We start from the raw sequence: 19,170 nt of genomic DNA on the forward strand, positions 1-19,170 counted from the left end.
GTGAAGTTATTAATGGTGGACCATTGAATAGGAAAATTTCTGTTAAAATTAGCAAGTGTCTTTGAAATTAAGGCTTAAAACTTGGGTCACTTAATGTTTAGTTAACATAGTTTTGAAACTCTGAAGGAAAAAAAGGGAGAGTTGATTTTTTTATCATAGTATGTCCTCAAACGGTCAGAATTTTTGCCTTTTTGGATGACGATGATCAACCGTGGACTCCATCCCTCAATACATTAATGTGATTGCATGTGGCGAGTGTGCTGAGAAATCTACAAGGAAAAGCTCTTACTTCACATGGGAACACTTGCTGCACAGGCCAGACATAGTGTGGTTATCTGCTAGTGTGGTCATTCATGCTACATGTAAGATTAAGGATCTTCTATGTGAATTAGGCTTTAACTGCATCTAACAGGTGTAAGTCAGACTCTCTGTTTTAACGATGGTGAAATGATCAAGATTATTGAGAGTCTCCCACTGTATAACCCTTTCACCTCTAAAGTGGCCCCCTCGATGAGTAAAATCATCTGGCATTAGACGGAGTATAATCTATATTCTCACGGATGTCACTCTCAGGATGTAAAGGTTTAAACTGTCTTCTAATTCTGTTTGGCCGCTATCCTGCACCATCTTCAACTGTCATTTACTTCCATCAAGTTCAAATTTTTCGTGATGGTTGATAATAGTTTTCTCATGATATTTTGATGCAGAATGGCCTGTCGCTAGAACCTCCAGCTGATAGGTCGCATTGAGTACATTCAACTGTTGTGGAATTTTATGTAAATGTCTTTGGAGTGTTTTTCCATTGTTGATAATTAGGGGCAAATGACGCTCTTAAACTATCTTCACTGTCGGTGAATGAAGTAAATGTATATATTTTAAGTGTGGGTTATAAATGAAAGGGAAATCCTTGCACTCATCTGTCTAGAAGAGACAATGTTGCTTAAATTGTCCAGATAAGTTTGACGATCAGGTCTCCTTTTATCTGTGCACTACCATGCGCCATTTAACCACAGACTTGACCACCTTTAAACATTCAATTTCCAGGGACAGGATATGCCAATCGCGTACTTTGTCACTGTGTGTAAGACATACAAAGACATAGAAGTTAAAACACAGGGAAAGAGAAAAAAGGGCAAAGTGAAGAAAATGACAAGTGCATTGAATTTTATTAATCCCGAGGATGAAGAACTTCTTAAGGTAAAGATCATTGTGCATCATGCCAGCGACAATCAAAATCACACAGAAATGAGTTTCACAGTTTTTTGTTTATACTTGTGGTGTAAGAGATTCTTTCCAGCCTCTGTTAAAACCCACCTAATCATGGGATTTTTCTTGCAACAACTTGCTATAGTTGCATGGAGTTTTGAGCAACTTCAAAACTCTTGCAATGTTGTGGCAACAAAGCACAGTAAAATTTTGTGGAAATTAAACTTTAAGAATGTGCTATCTTTTTATTAATTAGTTAAATTTCATGACTATGAAACATATTTCTTATTACCTCTTTGGGACTTTGTCAGATGCCAGGACAACTTGCATAAACTTGGTGTGTATCCCTACGATGATGTTGCCAACTGCTTTACGTTTGAAAAACATAAGGGTGTGGTGATGTAAAGGTGTAGTGATCCTTGCACATAACTGGACAATTTCAGTACCAGTAATTGTCTCTTTTACCGGGAGGTGCGGTGGCCTCATGGTTAGTGCGTTCGACTCCGGATAGAGTAATCCAGGTTTGGGTCCTGGCTGGGGACATTGTGTTGTGTTCTTGGGCAAGGCACCTTGTTCTCAAGGTGCCTCTGTCCACCCAGATGTATAAATGGGTACCAGCGAATTTAATGCCAGAGGTAACCATGCTATGGATTAGCATCCCATCCAAGGAGGGGGGGGGGAGGGGGGTTAGAAATACTTCTAGTCGCTTCATGCTACAGTAACCAGAATATAAGCGCCGGCCTGATGGGCCTTCAAGGCAGGTGGTCTCAAGGGGATTCCAACCCATGATTTCTGCGAATCCTGTCCAATGGACCTTTGCATATGCCGACAATTTTGAGTCCCGAGGGACTAAAAACTTTTGTTTTGCACCCCGTAAACTCACCTCCAAACACATCAACTAGGGGCTCAGGTTACAAACTCTATTGTCTTGACCAATATGGCCGCCGGGTGACAAAGGGCCATGTTCATAGTTTGTGACGATCTGAAGGTTAATTACTTATGCCTTTCCCTAATTTGGGCAAACGACTGAAGGTTTTTCCAAGTTTTACATTTTGCGCATTTCAAGCAAAATTTCTTGGGAATAATTATAGGTAAAGGATTTACCTAAGCAAAGAAAAATGTTTGAGGTTGGGGCCTCTTTAATGAAGCGTTTGTTTTTTATTTGCAGGAAAGTCAGTTGTCCTTTAGTTTTGCTGCAAGCACCAGCTCTGAGGAGACTCTTGTAGGAGGAAGATGGACTTCTGATGATTCAGAACTAAAACCTTATCGAACAGTTTTGTTACTTTCTGCTGCAAATTTTAACAAAGCAATGGAAAGCATACATGCTATCTTCTCTCAGTGAGGATCTTGTGACTACTGCTGTGGCTCATTGAAATTTCTTGTCATTTTCTAATGTGCAACACTTCGCTGGACCAAAACATGGCAACTATTGGTTCTGCTTTAAAATCTTGTTAAAAGTTTGAAGTAATCTTAACCCTTTCACTCCTTTGGGGTTCCCCATTGACGAGTAAAATCGTCTGGCGTTAGACAGAGTAAAATCTGTAAGTCTCAATGGCCCTTACAGGAGTGAAATCATGACAGGGCTATACCAACTGCAATGACATCTACACTGCACAATTTCCGCTACTTCACAAAAACAATTCAGAACAATCTTTCAGATGTGGTTGTGGGAAATGGCAAAAGTGACGGTTTCCAGTCTTTTAGAGTAACTAGCAAATAAACTAACATTTTATGACATGCCTTGATATTATTTCTCACGAGAATTTTGCCACCCTCACCTTCGTACAGGTCATTTCCAAAGCCCGAGATTTTGAAGCAGGGCTAAAAACAGAATCGGCAATCGCCAAGTACCTCTTGGAGGAGGCAGCCCATAGAGTAACAGGCTAGTAGTAAAAAGGACATTCGCCGTCCACTCTCTCGCAAGACTTCATCACAGTCTTCGTCACCCCAATCCATCTCTTCGCTTTCAGGCTGATACCGGCTGCTCCTGCAACACTGTTCATGTCAGTGATCTTAACATCATGCCACCTGTGAAAGTTATACCGGATATACCATCAGCAGTTCGATCGCCTCCTGGATTATTCCAAGGCAATCATACCCACAAAAGGCCAAATCAGTCTCCTGCCGTAATTCAAGTAACAAAGCACCATTTTGCTTGCCATAGAGTTCCCCACACCCTCATCACCGACAATGGGGCTCAATTCACCTCAGTAAAAAAGTAAAAAAAGTAGCACAACACTTTCGACTTTCTCATTTCGCTTTCTCTCGTTCCCTCTCTTTTCGCTTTCCTTGCCTCATTTTTTTTTCAACTTGCTGGGCATTTGGTAGGCTTTATTTTGGTAGGAAGAGTTTCTGAGAAACCTTTCATCATCTTAGAATTAGGTGCTAAGAAAGGTAGGTGGGTAATGGAGCAAGCTTTTCATGGAGATTTCAGGTCACTAGTGTTACATGGTTTTTTGGCCGTTTCTCCAGTTTCCTTGACTGAATTGTGCTCATTCATGCAGGTATAGTTTGAGAGATCTCTTCTCCCTGCACAAGTTAGTGGACAAAGCTATTCCTGACCGTTAAAAGTGATGACGTTACAAGATAGGACCGTGGATAAAGCTGAACGTATTTTGCCAGATAGTAATCAAAGGGTTTGAGAAAAAAAAAAAAAAATTGCAAAAACTCTTGTTTGGGGTCCCCCGTACTACTTTCGATCCAAAGAGGGAGAGATTAATCGGTCCCTGAGCCATACGTGATTAACCCCTTGACTACGGCAGCTTCTCTATTAGTGTAATAAAAACTAAGGATAGTCCATAGTTCTGAATTTTGTTCCTTGTTCTTGTTCATGTGGTAAGCAGAGTTAGTACAGAACGCATGCGCATTCGTAAAATACGGATTAATAACCCTTTGGCTACTAGAGATTTGGCCGAAAAACACGTTTTGAAGCTATAGTTGGGGGGTTTTTTTGTCACTGTCGTGCTGTTTAAGGGCTAAACCTCCCTACCAACCCGTTTCCAGGTTGTAGACTCCGCGGCCTTTTTAGCCAGGTGCAAAATAAGCGCTTGCAAATTTCAGCATGCGCAGAAAGCAAAATTTCGACATAGTTTTGGGGTTTAAAAGTAGCACAACACTTTCGACTTTCACTTTTCGCTTTCTCTCCTTCCCTCTCTTTTCGCTTTCCTTGCCTCATTTTTTTTTTCAACTTGCTGGGCATTTGGTAGGCTTTATTTTGGTAGGAAGAGTTTCTGAGAAACCTTTCATCATCTTAGAATTAGGTGCTCAGAAAGGTAGGTGGGTAATGGAGCAAGCTTTTCATGGAGATTTCAGGTAAGTGTTACATGGTTTTTTGGCCGTTTCTCCAGTTTCCTTGACTGAATTGTGCTCATTCATGCAGGTATAGTTTGAGAGATCTCTTCTCCCTGCACAAGTTAGTGGACAAAGCTATTCCTGACCGTTAAAAGTGATGACGTTACAAGATAGGACCGTGGATAAAGCTGAACGTATTTTGCCAGATAGTAATCAAAGGGTTTGAGAAAAAAAAAAAATTGCAAAAACTCTTGTTTGGGGTCCCCCGTGCTACTTTCGATCCAAAGAGGGAGAGATTAATCGGTCCCTGAGCCATACGTGATTAATTAACCCCTTGACTACGGTAGCTCCTCTATTAGTGTAATAAAAACTAAAGATAGTCTATAGTTCTGAATTTTTTTCTTTGTTCTTTTTCATGTGGTAAGCAGAGTTAGTACAGAACGCATGCGCATTCGTAAAATACGCATTAACCCTTTGGCTACTAGAGATTTGGCCGCTAGGAACAACTTCATCCTCTATAGGGCTAGGCCCGAGAGGAGAGCTCACATCGTCAGCGTTCTCATCATCTGCGTTCCCATCATTTGACCCATCGTCCGAAAGCCTTTCAACAACAGCAAGACCAGCCGGGGCACCTCCAGGAGGGGTTCCGTACTTAGAGGAGGAAAGTCAGAAACACTAAGAGCCGACGAACCCACACTATCAGCATCACAGGAACCGCCCCATTGATTGGGACAGGAGCGAGCAAAATGGCCGGACTGCCCACAAAGGTGACACTTATCCTTATTCGGGCAGTTGGCAGACACATGCCCCTGCTTAGCACACAGATTACACACAATAGGTTGCCCTCTATACCAGATGCGACAATGATACCCATCAATAGAGATGGACCTAGGAGGGGTTTCCCTCAGAACAATGGAGACCAGTCTGGTACCAGTGTAAATTTGCTGACTCGACAGATATGTCTGCCTCCTGACCTTTTTTCCTCTTTACATTCATTTACACCCCTCTTTTGCCTTCCATTCTAGCGCGTATTTATATATAGTTTCTGTCCCAGATAAGTCCAAAGATTTGGATGTAGTTTTTTATGGCCTCTTTCCACCAGTTTTAGTTGCGCTAGTCGCAGCAAGTCGCAGTAAGTTCCTAGTGATCAGTGTCCAGTTTCAGTTTCCACAGCTTTGGAGCATTCATTGATGGTTTGCATCCGACGTCACAGCGGCCATTTTGGTGTGCAGAACAATGTAGTAAAATTTCTTTTGGGAATTCTAATTTATTATTGTGCAGAACTTGAGGGCCATTTTCTATTGTTTTTTACATCAACATGGCCTTCTCATCACGTGGATACAAACCAAGAATAATCGTCTCAGTTTCGGCCGTTTCGTTATTACGTGCATAGCATTCAAGTTCTTATTTATATTAATATTGTATTTTGCAGTTTCAACCCGCATCTTCCACGACGTCCGTATCTCTCACGTCCTCTGCATCTTCACATCCTTCACCCGTCAATTAATTTTTTCCCTTTGTTTTTTTGTCTTGTGGTTTTGTGGTGTCTGCATTGCTACGAGTTTGAGGTCCGCTTATGGCAGTTGTATCTGTTGAAAATTGAGCGTTTGCTTCGCCGTTTCGGCATGGATGCGCCTTTTGAGTCATGATGCAACTGAAGCAGAACCGCGACGAATATCAGCCCGTTTGAGATGGACAAACGTCACTTTCGATGTGGAAGGAGTGCATAGAGAAAGACTTCGTACGAAGATGAACTCGAGATATGGTCTCGCCGCAAACGTTAGTACCAGAATAAACGAGATGCTTGATTTCATGGCTGACGATCGTAATCTTCAGGGGCCGGTTACTCGAAGCTTGGTTTCGTTTTAGCGCTAACCGTTGGTTAAGAGGTGTCAAAATCTATAGGTTTCCATGGTATTCAAGGAGCAAGGATGGCACAGTTGGTTAGTGCGCGGCCTTGGAGCAAGAGGTCCTGAGTTCGATTCCCGAATCTCGCATCCTTGTTTCGACTTCTTTCCTTTCCGTGTAGCTAAGTAGCTTTAAATACCCGTAAAACGGAGCACTGATGGAGAGGGGGGAGTAAAATGAGCGCACCGTCGACCTCAGGTTTGTCAGTTGAATTACTGTTACGAGTTATCGACGTTAAATATGGTTGCTTTACTTTACTTTACTTTAACCATGCTTCGAGCAACACGGGCCTGACGGTAAAGGAAAAGCGTCCTCGTGCGATAGTTGCTTTTGAGAAGTTTTGAAGGTGCTCACTTCGATTACTGGTCTGAAGTGAAAGATGAAACAGTATCACTGAATGTTAAGAGTACTCGTTAAGGCACGCGAACCACTTTGATGTTTTTCGCCACCAAGTAAATGATTGGATTATCACGCTTGGGCATAGATTACTAGCGGCTGATGATTCGTTAGTTGTGTTGGTTCGCAAGTGCGGTCGGGTACGTCAAAGCACTCGAATCGCGTGTCTCACGCGTGCTCTCGTGGAAGCCGAATTTGGAGGCAGCCAGAATGAAGGAGATGGCAAGACTCTCAGAATTAAAGGCGCTGTTACACTGAAATGTTTCGCCAGTGCAACTTGTCCCGCCACAATGTCGCCAAAACATTGCGAGATAAGTTGCACGAAACATTTCACAGTGTAACAGCGCCTGAAGGCTGAAGAATGTGTGCTTAAAAAACGGCAAGTTTTGGAAGAAAAGAAGGTCACGTTTAAGCCAGGAAGAGGCTCGCCTTAAATTAGAAGCAGAAATTGCGAAAAGCGCTGCCAAAGGTCAGGCTTCCCAAGAGTAGGCTGAAATCCACGTCAAGAAAACCCCTTGACTACTCGCAGCTCCGCTAGTAGTATAAAAGTAATGATGATAGTGATTAGTTTTGCAATTTGTTTCTTCGTTTTCTCCATGTGGTAAGCACAATGGTACAGAACGCATGCGCATTATTGATATAATTGTTGTGAGGTGTAGACAGCCTAAACACGACTCCTATTGGTCAAGGTAAGAAATTCAAAGACCTCAGAGCTTTGCCCTAACGCGTACGTCTTTCTCGATATGAATTAAGGAGAGGGTTTTTTTTTAAAGATTTCTCTTTGAGGGCTGCTATTGTATAAGATGCCATTTTTTCGTAAGAATATGTTTGAGATTACGCACTGATGGGCGATATTTTGTAACAAACGGTAAAAATTTCTAAAACGAAAAAAGAAGAAGAAAAAAAAAAAGGAAACTAAAAAACAAAACAAAAATCTGTTTGGGTTCCCCCGTGTCACTTTCAATCCAAAGAGGGAGAGGTTAATCGGTCCTTGAGCCATACGTTTTCTTTTAATTTCTAAAAAGGCTCGCAAGAGCTTTTTATGTCCAGTTAAAAAGGGTTATACAATGTATCAGTCACTTTTATATCTACACTACCATCTTGGTTTTGTACTAAATTAAACCTTTAGAAAGCGAAAACTATGTTATTATTTAACACCTTTGCTAAGGCTTCACGTATACACCAAATATCTTGAAAATTATTCTGGGAATGACGAAGTAAATGTATCCTAAATTGAAAACGCAAATGGGACTTAATTGATGCAGTAAAAATAGCTTCTGGAGGCATAGTTTGGTTGTCTTTTCTGTGATAACTGAAACAGCTGATCGGAATAACGCCATTCCTCTTTTCTGTCATTTACACTCCTCTTTTGCGTTCCGTTCCATTCTAGCGCGTATTTATATATAGTTTCTGTCCCATGTAAGTCCAAAGATTTGGATGTAGTTTTTTTTTGGCTTCTTTCCATCAGTTTTAGTTGCGCTAGTCGCAGCAAGTCGCAGTAAGTTCCTAGTGATCAGTGTCCAGTTTCAGTTTCCACAGCTTTGCAGCATTCATTGATGGTTTGGATCTGACGTCACAGCGGCCATTTTGGTGTGCAGGACAATGTAGTAAAATTTCTTTTGGGAATTCTAATTTATTATTGTGCAGAACTTGAGGGCCATTTTCTATTGTTTTTTACATCAACATGGCCTTCTCATCACGTGGATACAAACCAAGAATAATCGTCTTAGTTGCGGCCGTTTCGTTATTACGTGCATAGCATTCAAGTTCTTTTTTATATTAATATTCAACCCGCATCCACAACGTCCGTATCTCTCACGTCCTCTGCATCTTCACATCCTTCACCCGTCAATTAATTTTTTCCCTTTGTTTTTTTGTCTTGTGGTTTTGTGGTGTCTGCATTGCTACGAGTTTGAGGTCCGCTTATGGCAGTTATATCTGTTGAAAATTGAGCGTTTGCTTCGCCGTTTCGGCATGGATGCGCCTTTTGAGTCATGATGCAACTGAAGCAGAACCGCGACGAATATCAGCCCGTTTGAGATGGACAAACGTCACTTTCGATGTGGAAGGAGTGCATAGAGAAAGACTTCGTACGAAGATGAACTCGAGATATGGTCTCGCCGCAAACGTTAGTACCAGAATAAACGAGATGCTTGATTTCATGGCTGACGATCGTAATCTTCAGGGGCCGGTTACTCGAAGCTTGGTTTCGTTTTAGCGCTAACCGTTGGTTAAGAGGTGTCAAAATCTATAGGTTTCCATGGTATTTAACGCTAACCATGCTTCGAGCAACACGGGCCTGACGGTAAAGGAAAAGCGTCCCCGTGCGATAGTTGCTTTTGAGAAGTTTTGAAGGTGCTCACTTCGATTACTGGTCTGAAGTTAAAGATGAAACAGTATCACTGAATGTTAAGAGTACTCGTTAAGGCACGCGAACCACTTTGATGTTTTTCGCCACCAAGTAAATGATTGGATTATCACGCTTGGGCATAGATTACTAGCGGCTGATGATTCGTTAGTTGTGTTGGTTCGCAAGTGCGGTCGGGTACGTCAAAGCACTCGAATCGCGTGTCTCACGCGTGCTCTCGTGGAAGCCGAACCTCTTATTTGGAGGCAGCCAGAATGAAGGAGATGGCAAGACTCTCAGAATTAAAGGCGCTGTTACACTGAAATGTTTCGCCAGTGCAACTTGTCCCGCCACAATGTCGCCAAAACATTGCGAGATAAGTTGCACGAAACATTTCACAGTGTAACAGAGCCTGAAGGCTGAAGAATGTGTGCTTAAAAAACGGCAAGTTTTGGAAGAAAAGAAGGTCCCGTTTAAGCCAGGAAGAGGCTCGCCTTAAATTAGAAGCAGAAATTGCGAAAAGCGCTGCCAAAGGTGATGCTTTCTCTTACATGCCAAGTTTGTCGAGCTACGTACTTCAGCAAAAGCCTCGCTTTGAGCCAGACCTGAAAACCTGACCTGAAAGACGAGGCTCCCACAATGGCTAGGCATCTAAATTTTCGTGAAAATCGCGAAAAACCCGCAGACATCGCAAGTGTACGTCGCCCTCATGACGGCAGCCAGCGTGAAAAGAGTGACCCAGGACCCCTATGGTCGCACCACTGCCTTGCTCGGGGCTACACATTCTCTCCACCTGCTGTATATTAACAGACTTCAGATTTTCCACCTGCTGGTTTTTAGGGGTTTTCTTCTCTGGCTCCGGTGTATTGGTCTTCTCTTTAAAATAGAGTTGATGTATTTAAATTAACGTTTTTGGATTGGTCTAGATTCCAATGCTAAATTAATGACGTGGTGTGCGTCCCTATAATTATCATCTAGCTTGAGTGTCCGGTTGAGTAGCGCAGGCAAAAAGATAACTGACAAATTCACATTGGCTCATTTCAAACACTTTATTGATGCTTTAAATAGTTGTAAAATCTTCATTACAGCCATTAGAACACCACCTGTAAAAAGACGCAAATGCGAATTATTAACTTTTTATACATTGTTCAACTTTCCATAAATTATTATTTCCAAAAAGAAATACAAATGTACAGTGCAAAGAAGGCATCATACTAACAAATACATGTAGTTATTCCATGAAAGGGTAGCTAATAATACTTTTTTTCTCATTTGAAATCAATTTATGTAATTTATCATACATGTATTTAACCTCGTTCTATGACTGGCCAATTTAGCAGTCTTTTGCACAATTTGCATGTGGAAAAGAGAGGCCCTAAAACAATTGCCGGCTTTTGCTCATATGGTACATGTATACCCAAATGCTTAAAAAGGATATTCTTACACTTTTTGTGCCTCTGAAAATCCAGGGCATTCAAGGACCATAAGACGAAATCTGTGACCGTGGAAACCCTGAAATGTTATAGTCCCGAATATGAAACGGAGTGCTCTCAAAAACCACATACATGTACAAATGGCCGTCTTGTTGTGATGTTGGCGAAAATTGAGGCAATACATGTACGTCTATTTTACTTTCGAAAAGATTAAAGATTAAAGATTAAAGATTAAAGAGGTAAATTTATGTGTCCTGAATTAAACAGTACGGTTTATCTTAGAATTGATGATGTGACATCGATTTGCCATCGTTCACTTTGAAATCTTTTCTCTCTTTTTCCCGATCTCCAAGTTGACTGGAAAGAAATATACTCGCTCGCATTGAAAGTATCTATAGAAACAAAAATTGGAGAATTTCAATAGACAGTTTTAAATAACATTGTTTTTACAAATGAATTTAGTTATTCAGGATTAACATGGTCGATTCGCCAATCTGCATGTTTTGCAAAAATGAAATCGAATCTCTCGAACATTTTAACTTTTAATTGTGAAATAATAAGATCTTTTTTGGAGGCCTTCCGTTATTGGCTCATGTTATGTAAAGTAGAATTAGAACCTCTGACAATAGTTGACATTCTATTTGGTATTTTTAACACAGGCAGCACAGGCAGCATTCTAGCAGCAAAGCTATAATATTAATTTTATAGATGTAGATGTAAATTAAATGGGTCTCACCCAGTATTACGGGTTTGAAAGCAAAAATCGAAGTGGTATATGATATAGAAAAGGTTCTCGCAATTAGGCGGAATAAGGTGGATTATCATCTCATAATACAAAGGGAAAAATCGAACCTTTTTTAAAGTATAGTTTCATACTGTAGTTTAGTCTGTTATAGAGTCTTTTCACCCCCTTCTGTTGTTGTTTTTGTCATTGTTTTTTGAGTTATTGTAAAAAAAAAAAACAAAAAATAAAAAACAAAGCAAAACAAAATAAGGGTGTTTCATGACTTGTCCTTATTTTGCAGGATTTGCAGTCCTGGATTTTACAATGATGTTATTGGGAATTCATAACTTTCCAGGATTTGCATGACTTGCACAAAGCCTGTAAGTGTATGTACACAATAATTGACCAGGAATGACAGCTTGGCCCTCATTTTCAATTCTGTTACATTGCAATAATATTGACTGTACGAAACCCTGTCAGATAATTATACAGTACACTGTATCACTACTTTATCCAAGGATTTCTGAACATACACTTTACATGTACATGTATTTTACTTACTCATTCTGTTGACATGGCTTGCACATCTTCTTCGGTGTGCTTTCCTTTATCAGCCAACTTGGATCGATTCTTTCTGTCAAGTATCTTCCTTCTGTCTTTATCCAGCTTTAACTTCACAATCTCCACTTTGCTTGGGTGGATGCCAACACTGACAGTGGCACCATTTGCCTTCTCTCGCTGAATTCTCTCAATGTGAATTACCTACATGTACAAACAAAACAGGCACAAATTCAATTAACAAGTCAAGGCTGTGACTTTACCATGGGGCTGTTACTCATATCCCCTTTGATTACACAAAATTTCATTGTTGGTCATCAATGTTGAGTTGTCGGTTTGCTGCCTGAGAAATGCCTGAATAAATTCAACTGTAGTCGGCCACCAGTCACAAATGAAAACATTAATTTTAAAAGATCTGTCCCTGCAGCTGCATCAATGACCACAAAAATTTATGCAGGGCTCGAGATTAAAAAAAAAGTAAAGTCGCATTTTTGCGACCAGTTAAGAAAAATTAGTCGCAAATTCTCAAAGTTCAGTCGCAAAAAATAGGTTAATTATTAATAAGTACTTTGACTAATAAATTAATAACTTTTTGATCTTATTATCTTTCAGCAGCTTTTATTCATTTCTTATGATGTCTGAAAAAAGTTCTGAAATACTTTGATGGCACAATCAAGATCGTAAATTACAACGTTCGATCGATTTCATAAACGTACAGTCCTCAAATAATCCCATTAAACGCTATTTTGTACTTAAGATAAAATTCAATCAGTAAACGAAACAATCGTTAATCGTCTATACATGACTGATGTGAATTCCCTGTAATGTTTCCCCTCGCTAAATGCACCAAGGACTTAATTATAAACATGCTCTGCTCACAGAAAAAGCGTGAAGCTTCGAGAATCGGATGTGTATACATTAACATTTTCAATACATTTACCTTTCAGTTCCAGTTGTACTTAAAACGGCGAAGTCTATGTTTGATCGTGAGTTATAACTTTAAAGAAGTCTTAATAACGACAAAACAGTAGGATATCGGAATCCTGTTGAAGTCTTAGGCACGAACACTCGTGCCACTGAAAAGTCGCCATGTTCGTTTTCAGGCTGACCGCTGGAGGCTTGGGTCGAGTATGGCACGCAATTTTTGATATGCAACCGCAGTGATTTTCTAGCATATAGAAAGGTATGAGATGGAGATATCAAGTTCAGCAGCAGTTCTAGAAAAACCGAGATTGGTGAAAAGGCTCCTGATCATAAAGATTCTGCAACAACCTTTTTAATCCAACCACTATAAATTGTATGCTCCAAAAACAGAGGACTCAGGAGCTCCCACAATCAGTAACTTGAAAAAATTAAAGTTCAGTATTCTACTTATTAATAATGTTCCTTGTACAAATGGTTCTTAAGGTAATTATAATTTCAGCTGGGATTCTACTTTGAAAGACAAGTAGTGACGAGTAGTTAGTCAATCATCGTTTAAGAAATGAGCCCTTCTTGGTCGTTCTCCTTTGGACTTTTCCCTTGAAAACCACCGGTTGACTGCAGGGGTTGGCTCGAACTCAGAAACAGGAGGGCCCTCAGAAGACAGACGAATCAGGTCCTCCAATACTGATACGCTGAGAGTTGCCCTAGTGCTGCCCTTGATTCGGTTCTGTGCCGACACAGCTCGCTCACACTGTGTGGCAGATATTGGAAGCACAAGAACCATTTCCACCAGGTGTAAGACATCTTTGTAGTCAGTTTTGTAAGGCTGCTTAGTAAGGAATGTCTCCCATAAGCTGCCGTAATCCATCTTGCGAAACTGGCCATTGATTTGAATCTTCATAGAGACCCATTGATCTTGAATAGCGGTGACGTCACAACCTGCTCTCTCTAAAATCGGCCAAAACCACTTAATCAAACGCCCAATCTCTTCTCTTCCATAATCTATTAGGTCGCTAGGACGTACTGGCCAGCCGTCAACATTAAAAACAAGCATGTCGCTGACTACTTCTTTAGGACCATAATAAGGAGCATCGCTTGCTTGGTTCCTGGCACTGAGCAAGATGTCAAATCTCTCGCGAAGACCTTGCGTTGTGAGATTCACGGCCGTTTCCATCTCAGACTGGAAACTTTCTGATGTACTTCTTCCACGCTTGGTTTGTCCTTGAAGAGAACCACTTAGAGCAATCCCTTGGAATGTTTGAGTGCTTTCGATCATCTTCTTGAACTTGGTAAGGTAACCATCTGGCTCAGGACGATTTTTGAGGCACTCCACGCGTGTCATTGTTTCCTTAAGATGCGACACTGCTGTTGGGAGGATGATGTCGTTTCGCTGCATTTGAAGACTTAAATGACTTAGAATGGAAAATAGATCTGCTAAGAAATGACCGAATGCAACAAAATGGATGTTTTTCATCTCTACAGAGACGTGTTGCGCTCGTCCCTTGATGTCAGCATTTTTTTGAGTTGACACTTAAGTCTTCCATATGCATTAACACGGCGGCATACTAACCAGTAGCAGAAGCAGAGGTGCGGCCAACAAACACTTTAAGGGCACGGCTGACGTGAGGAAGCCAACGAGTGCCTTTCACTTGTGTGGGTTTGAGGATGTTCGTTTCCAATTCTTCAGCGATGGACTTCAATTCTCTTACACTCTTCGGACTGTAATGGTAGGTCTTCCAAATCAGGTGAAGGATATTGTAGACAGTGTCTACAGACTTGCAGCTTTTCTGCAGCTCGATCAGGGCTAGTTCTAGTCGGTGAGGAAGGCAGTGGAAATCCACGAGGTAGGGAACTTCTTTTCTTAACAGTGCTGCAAGCCCGCTCTTCTTGCCCAGGTTCACAGAAGCACCATCGGCACCAAAAGCCAGTATTTTTTTACTCCAGTTCTCTACCCCTGCCTCTTCAAATGTAGCGCTAACGGTCTTCTTGAGTCCTAAAACAAATTTTTGAAAACAGTTTAAACCCCACTCTGTGCTTCTAATTATAGAAAAAAACATATCAAGTATAAAAATTTCAAAAGGTTCGTACTTATGACAAGAAGCTACTTTGTTTTAGAATCTCTAAGTCTTACTGTTAAATACTGTAAGTAATCCTAACAAAGTCATGGTCAGTCATAGCATAAATTAACGGGGATTCCCCCCCCCCCCTTTTTTTCTGTACGAACCTCGCATGATTTTGTTTGAACAAAATATATCGGATGCTGCAGTGATTTAATGGAAGGTTGTGATATTTTTGCTTACCTTCTGCGTGCGCATGCTCCACAGCTTTATGACCAATCAATCTATTAGTGGGGCGACCATCTTGAACAAATCGGCAGAACACAGTTTCGTTCTCAATCCCTCCAGCATCTGTTGCACCATCTGCCATCACACTTATGTTGTTCTTTTTGGCAATTTCAGCAGCAAGATCTTCTTTAGCAAGTTTACCGATGACAGAAATCATTTGAGCACAAGCCCTATCGTTTGCGTAGGTGGATGTTAACTGTATGCCATTTTTCTACTGCAGATCAATAAGCCCGTGAAACTTGCTAAACGGCAGTTCCTCCTTGGCAATGAAGTATGCGGTCGTCATTTTCACGGCAACTTCCTTGCGCTCCCGTTCTTCCAAATCTTTCTTTCCTTTCGAGAAACTTTGAGCAAGGACACTTTCTCGAACTGGCTTCTGCCTTGCCAGGACTGCATTTTGGGCGCGCATGTGAGCATTACTTGAGGCATGTTTTTGCATAGTCTCTTTTTTGGTCGACTTGCATCCGGTAATGAATTGATTGTTACCTGCTACCTCTGGAGCACTACAGCAGACACCACAGCAAAATGTGTCATCCTCGTCTGAAATCGTCAACCAGGGGAACTCATCTTTCCATTTCAATATAATCTTCTGCTTTGAAGAACTTGTTGACTTTTTAGCCTCAGGCTCTGTTGTGTTTTCAAGACCAGTTGCTGCTGCTGTCCGTTTAGGAAACTTTCCTGAGGTAGATGTAGCAGTGGCACTACTAGCCTTCGGTTTCAGAAACGAGAACAGAGTCCCCTGCTGCTTTGCCTTCTGGGTGACACCAGCGTTGGAAGGAGAGCTTTGTAGATTCTCATCAGTTGATGTCCCAAAGACTATTGGAACAAAGTGGTTAGGCTGGTACCATGCTCCTGGTCGTGAATCTAAGTTCCCATCCCTCGACCACAGGATATTTATTGGTTCATTCGTAACCTTCAAAGAGATCTCCGATGGGCATCGCCTTGGCTGGAGTTCTCGGTCAAAGGGCGGTACCGAAAACCAACATTGGGATATATAGAGCGTATCGGAGTTGACATAACCGAGGAAAGACCCATAAAATGCACGAGGGAAGACCACTCTCCCTTTTCACAAGCGACAAAAGCCTCTTCTTTGACAGCTTCCATTTTGTTCTGTGATGCTGTGTATCTATGTTCACCTCTCGGTGTTAGTGCAATTGAGAACAATCCTCGGCAAGTTCAGGGCTACATCTTGAAGTTTCACTAAACACCTCGTGGTCAGCGTAAAATTTGGTGTTAAAATACAATTCTCCGGCCACCAGAAGGCGCAACAAGATGGTATGGTCTTCATGGCCGAAAAGAACGACAGATGCAGTATTAAAAAGACAGTCTCCATTTGGCGTGGTTCTGAGGGCGAAAATATTTTCTCCTTGCTTGGCCGTGACATCTGTAGGAATCAATGCTGTGCCAAGAACATCACGAGGAAGGTTTTCTAGTGTTTTTCTCGCAGCTCTGGTTGCATCGCGAAATGCTGCTTGTTTTCTAGCAAATATACTCTTCGCTTCATCGATTTCATTATTTAAAAGATGGTTCTTGAAACTGCTCAACTCCTTAGCATTGGCTAACATAATGTCGTAGCTCACAGTAAATTTTTAAAAATAGCGAGCACGATCGATTAACCAAGCGTCGTAAGCCGCGAAAAAGAGCGGCAAAGTCCCATCGGTTCAGAAACGTCAAAACGTCAATCAAAATTTGCGGTATCTCCCAAGGGGCATCCCCAATCGACAACGCAGATTACAACGTAGATCATCGATCGTGTGCACTACCCAAATAAATCAGGTAAATAAATAAATCGCCAGCTGCTCTACCCAAATAAATCGCCCAGCTACTCAAGCTAGACAACACAGAAATACAGGCACACGGGGTGAAATTTCGAAACAGCGGAAACCATTATAGATCATCACAGCGATCAAACGTGGCGTGCATGCACAGTTTCCGCTGAACTGCCGAACACCTTAAATTTCCTGAAACCCTTTATACTGTTATCTATCTAGATTCCCGGCTCGCTATTTTGTTGCACAGTAAAATTATTATAATGTTTACCTGATAAAACCCCTTTGCATATTTTCGCGTCAACTTCCCATCAAATTCCCGGGAAGTTCCGGAAATGAGGTTCAGTTTTTGTGTTGTATAAATCAGTCCCAATACATGAAGTACCTACCTCTTTATAACAGAACCGCTGTAATGGCGTCGTTGAGCGAATCGTGAAACGTTTGTACGTTGTGTTCCGTTGTGTTTGCCTTGGATTACATAATTAGCTTGAGCAGGATTTTGCCTTTACGTTTTTCAAATCTTCACAAAAGTAGGACAGAAAATTTTAAAACTTTTACTTCTTTATTAATTTAGGTGAGAAAATGGTCGCAAATTCGCGACTGCTGAAGAAGTTTTAGTCGCAAGGGGAGAAAACTTAGTCGCAAATGCGACCGATACGGTCGCAATGTCGAGCCCTGTTATGGCTGCTCTAATACAGTCAATCATAATAATAATAATTTTTTCTTGAGGGCAAATGAACGATGGCCTGCATGCAGCCAGACACATCACTCAGCCTGCTGACATTTTGTCTGTTACACAGGCTAATGAGCGCAAATTGAATACAAAAGTACGTGCGATAAAGGTGCGTATCTTTTTACACGCACTTTCGTGTATTTTTTTTACTCGCGTGTATAGCGTGTGTAAATTGAGAGTAAATTCCTTGACATCATGAAATATTACCGAAAGCAAGCAAACTCAGAACTTGTGCTGCATTTATTTAGTCATGCAATTTGTTCACTGTGCGGATCGAGTTATCGCATACGGCAGAAAGGCGGAAGTTTGAATTGCTAAGGGACAGTTAAATGTGTATTTTGATTTGCGCAATCAAGCTGTTATAATATATATTGTATTGTATCTCTTTACTATTTGAGATGATTACATTTAGTTTAAAAATTTGGGAGAGACTACTGCTCTGGCATGCAACATGTTCACTTTCTGTTTCCATCAAAAAAGTCACATGCTTAGGCTCCCTACAGGGGCTGTTGAGAGGGAGGGGCTGGGAGGGCTGCAGTCCCCACCCCCCACTTTTTTCCTACAGTGTACCATGTTATTTTTTTCCTTAACCTCTCCACCCTCCCCTCACACTTTTGTGATCCATACCAAAACCTAGCTCCCGCCCTCTCATCCCCCCACCCCACTTAGCCCTAGTAGGGTGAATATTTCGCAAGCCAGGATAGCGGTCTCTCTTAGGGCCGATTTACACGGTACGACTTTGTCGCATGCGACAACAGCTTACGACAAGCCCACGACATGATTTACGATTGTTGTGTACGTAAGAAAAAATGTCGTAGTATTTTAAGACATGTTTTAAAACGCTGCGACAATCGTAAGTCATGTCGTAGGCTTGTCCCATGCGACAAAATCGTATCGTGTAAATAGGCCCTTAGGGTCTCTAATAGTGAAAAGACACTTAACGATATAAATGTGGTGGTGAAGACAAGTTAAAAGGAAAAACAGCTCACTTCTGGTTGCCGTCCGCGTCTCAAAAACGTGCTTATGCTCCCTAATATTTCGATGGGAGGAATGGTCTTGCATACCTCCAGCTAGCTCGATCCTACATCCGCATAAGCTAAAAAATATTTTGTATCCAGCGATCCATGTCCTCACAGCACAGCTTCGAGTAGCGGGTACTCTGTAGTTATACCAGCTACTGTGATATGCAGCAAAAACATTATAGTGATTTCAATATATACCTACCCACTTCTTTCGGTAAACTTGAATGACTTTCCCAACCTGCTGACTCTTAAAGTGACCACGTGTGACTTGAACTTCGTCGTCTTTTCGGATGGGCATGGAGCGTACATTGTATTTTTGGCGAAGTTCCTTAGACAGGGGTGAGCTCATAAGCTTTCTTCTAACACTGGAGGGAGCTGTAAAGTGAGCCTTCCGGTTTTTCCTCCGTGAAGAGGTAACTTTCTTGTTCAACTTCATTCTTTCAACTCGCAAAAAATGGAAAAGGAAGATGCCTAAAAAGGGGGGTTATATATATTTCGTTGCTTCAATTAGCTA

The 19,170-nt window shown here is 41.4% G+C and overlaps 3 protein-coding genes across 3 annotated transcripts in view; 1 reads left to right on the forward strand and 2 right to left on the reverse strand.

Annotated features, from left to right (window-relative positions):
- The window catches only part of LOC138006598 (BRCA2 and CDKN1A-interacting protein-like), a 7,939-nt gene extending 4,996 nt beyond the window's left edge, over positions 1 to 2,943 (forward strand). Inside the window, exons 7-8 of the mRNA XM_068853031.1 lie at positions 1,045 to 1,197; positions 2,375 to 2,943. Coding sequence (XP_068709132.1) covers positions 1,045 to 1,197; positions 2,375 to 2,548 — 327 coding nt within the window. The 3' untranslated portion in view covers positions 2,549 to 2,943. The remainder of the gene's footprint in view (positions 1 to 1,044; positions 1,198 to 2,374) is intronic.
- A 7,240-nt stretch (positions 2,944 to 10,183) lies between these two features.
- LOC138006602 (large ribosomal subunit protein uL24-like) lies at positions 10,184 to 19,126 on the reverse strand. Its single transcript, XM_068853036.1, has 3 exons — positions 18,859 to 19,126; positions 11,867 to 12,067; positions 10,184 to 10,251 (listed from the first exon to the last, which is right to left on the reverse strand). Exons 1-2 carry the CDS (start codon positions 19,090 to 19,092, stop codon positions 11,867 to 11,869), a joined length of 435 nt encoding a protein of 144 aa, XP_068709137.1. The 5' UTR covers positions 19,093 to 19,126; the 3' UTR covers positions 10,184 to 10,251.
- LOC138006601 (zinc finger protein 862-like) lies at positions 13,190 to 14,376 on the reverse strand. Its single transcript, XM_068853035.1, has one exon. It carries the CDS (start codon positions 14,259 to 14,261, stop codon positions 13,329 to 13,331), a length of 933 nt encoding a protein of 310 aa, XP_068709136.1. The 5' UTR covers positions 14,262 to 14,376; the 3' UTR covers positions 13,190 to 13,328.
- Positions 19,127 to 19,170: the final 44 nt, after the last annotated feature.

This window comes from Montipora foliosa, chromosome 6 (assembly GCF_036669935.1).
Source record: "Montipora foliosa isolate CH-2021 chromosome 6, ASM3666993v2, whole genome shotgun sequence".
In the NCBI taxonomy this organism is placed as follows: domain Eukaryota; kingdom Metazoa; phylum Cnidaria; class Anthozoa; order Scleractinia; family Acroporidae; genus Montipora; species Montipora foliosa.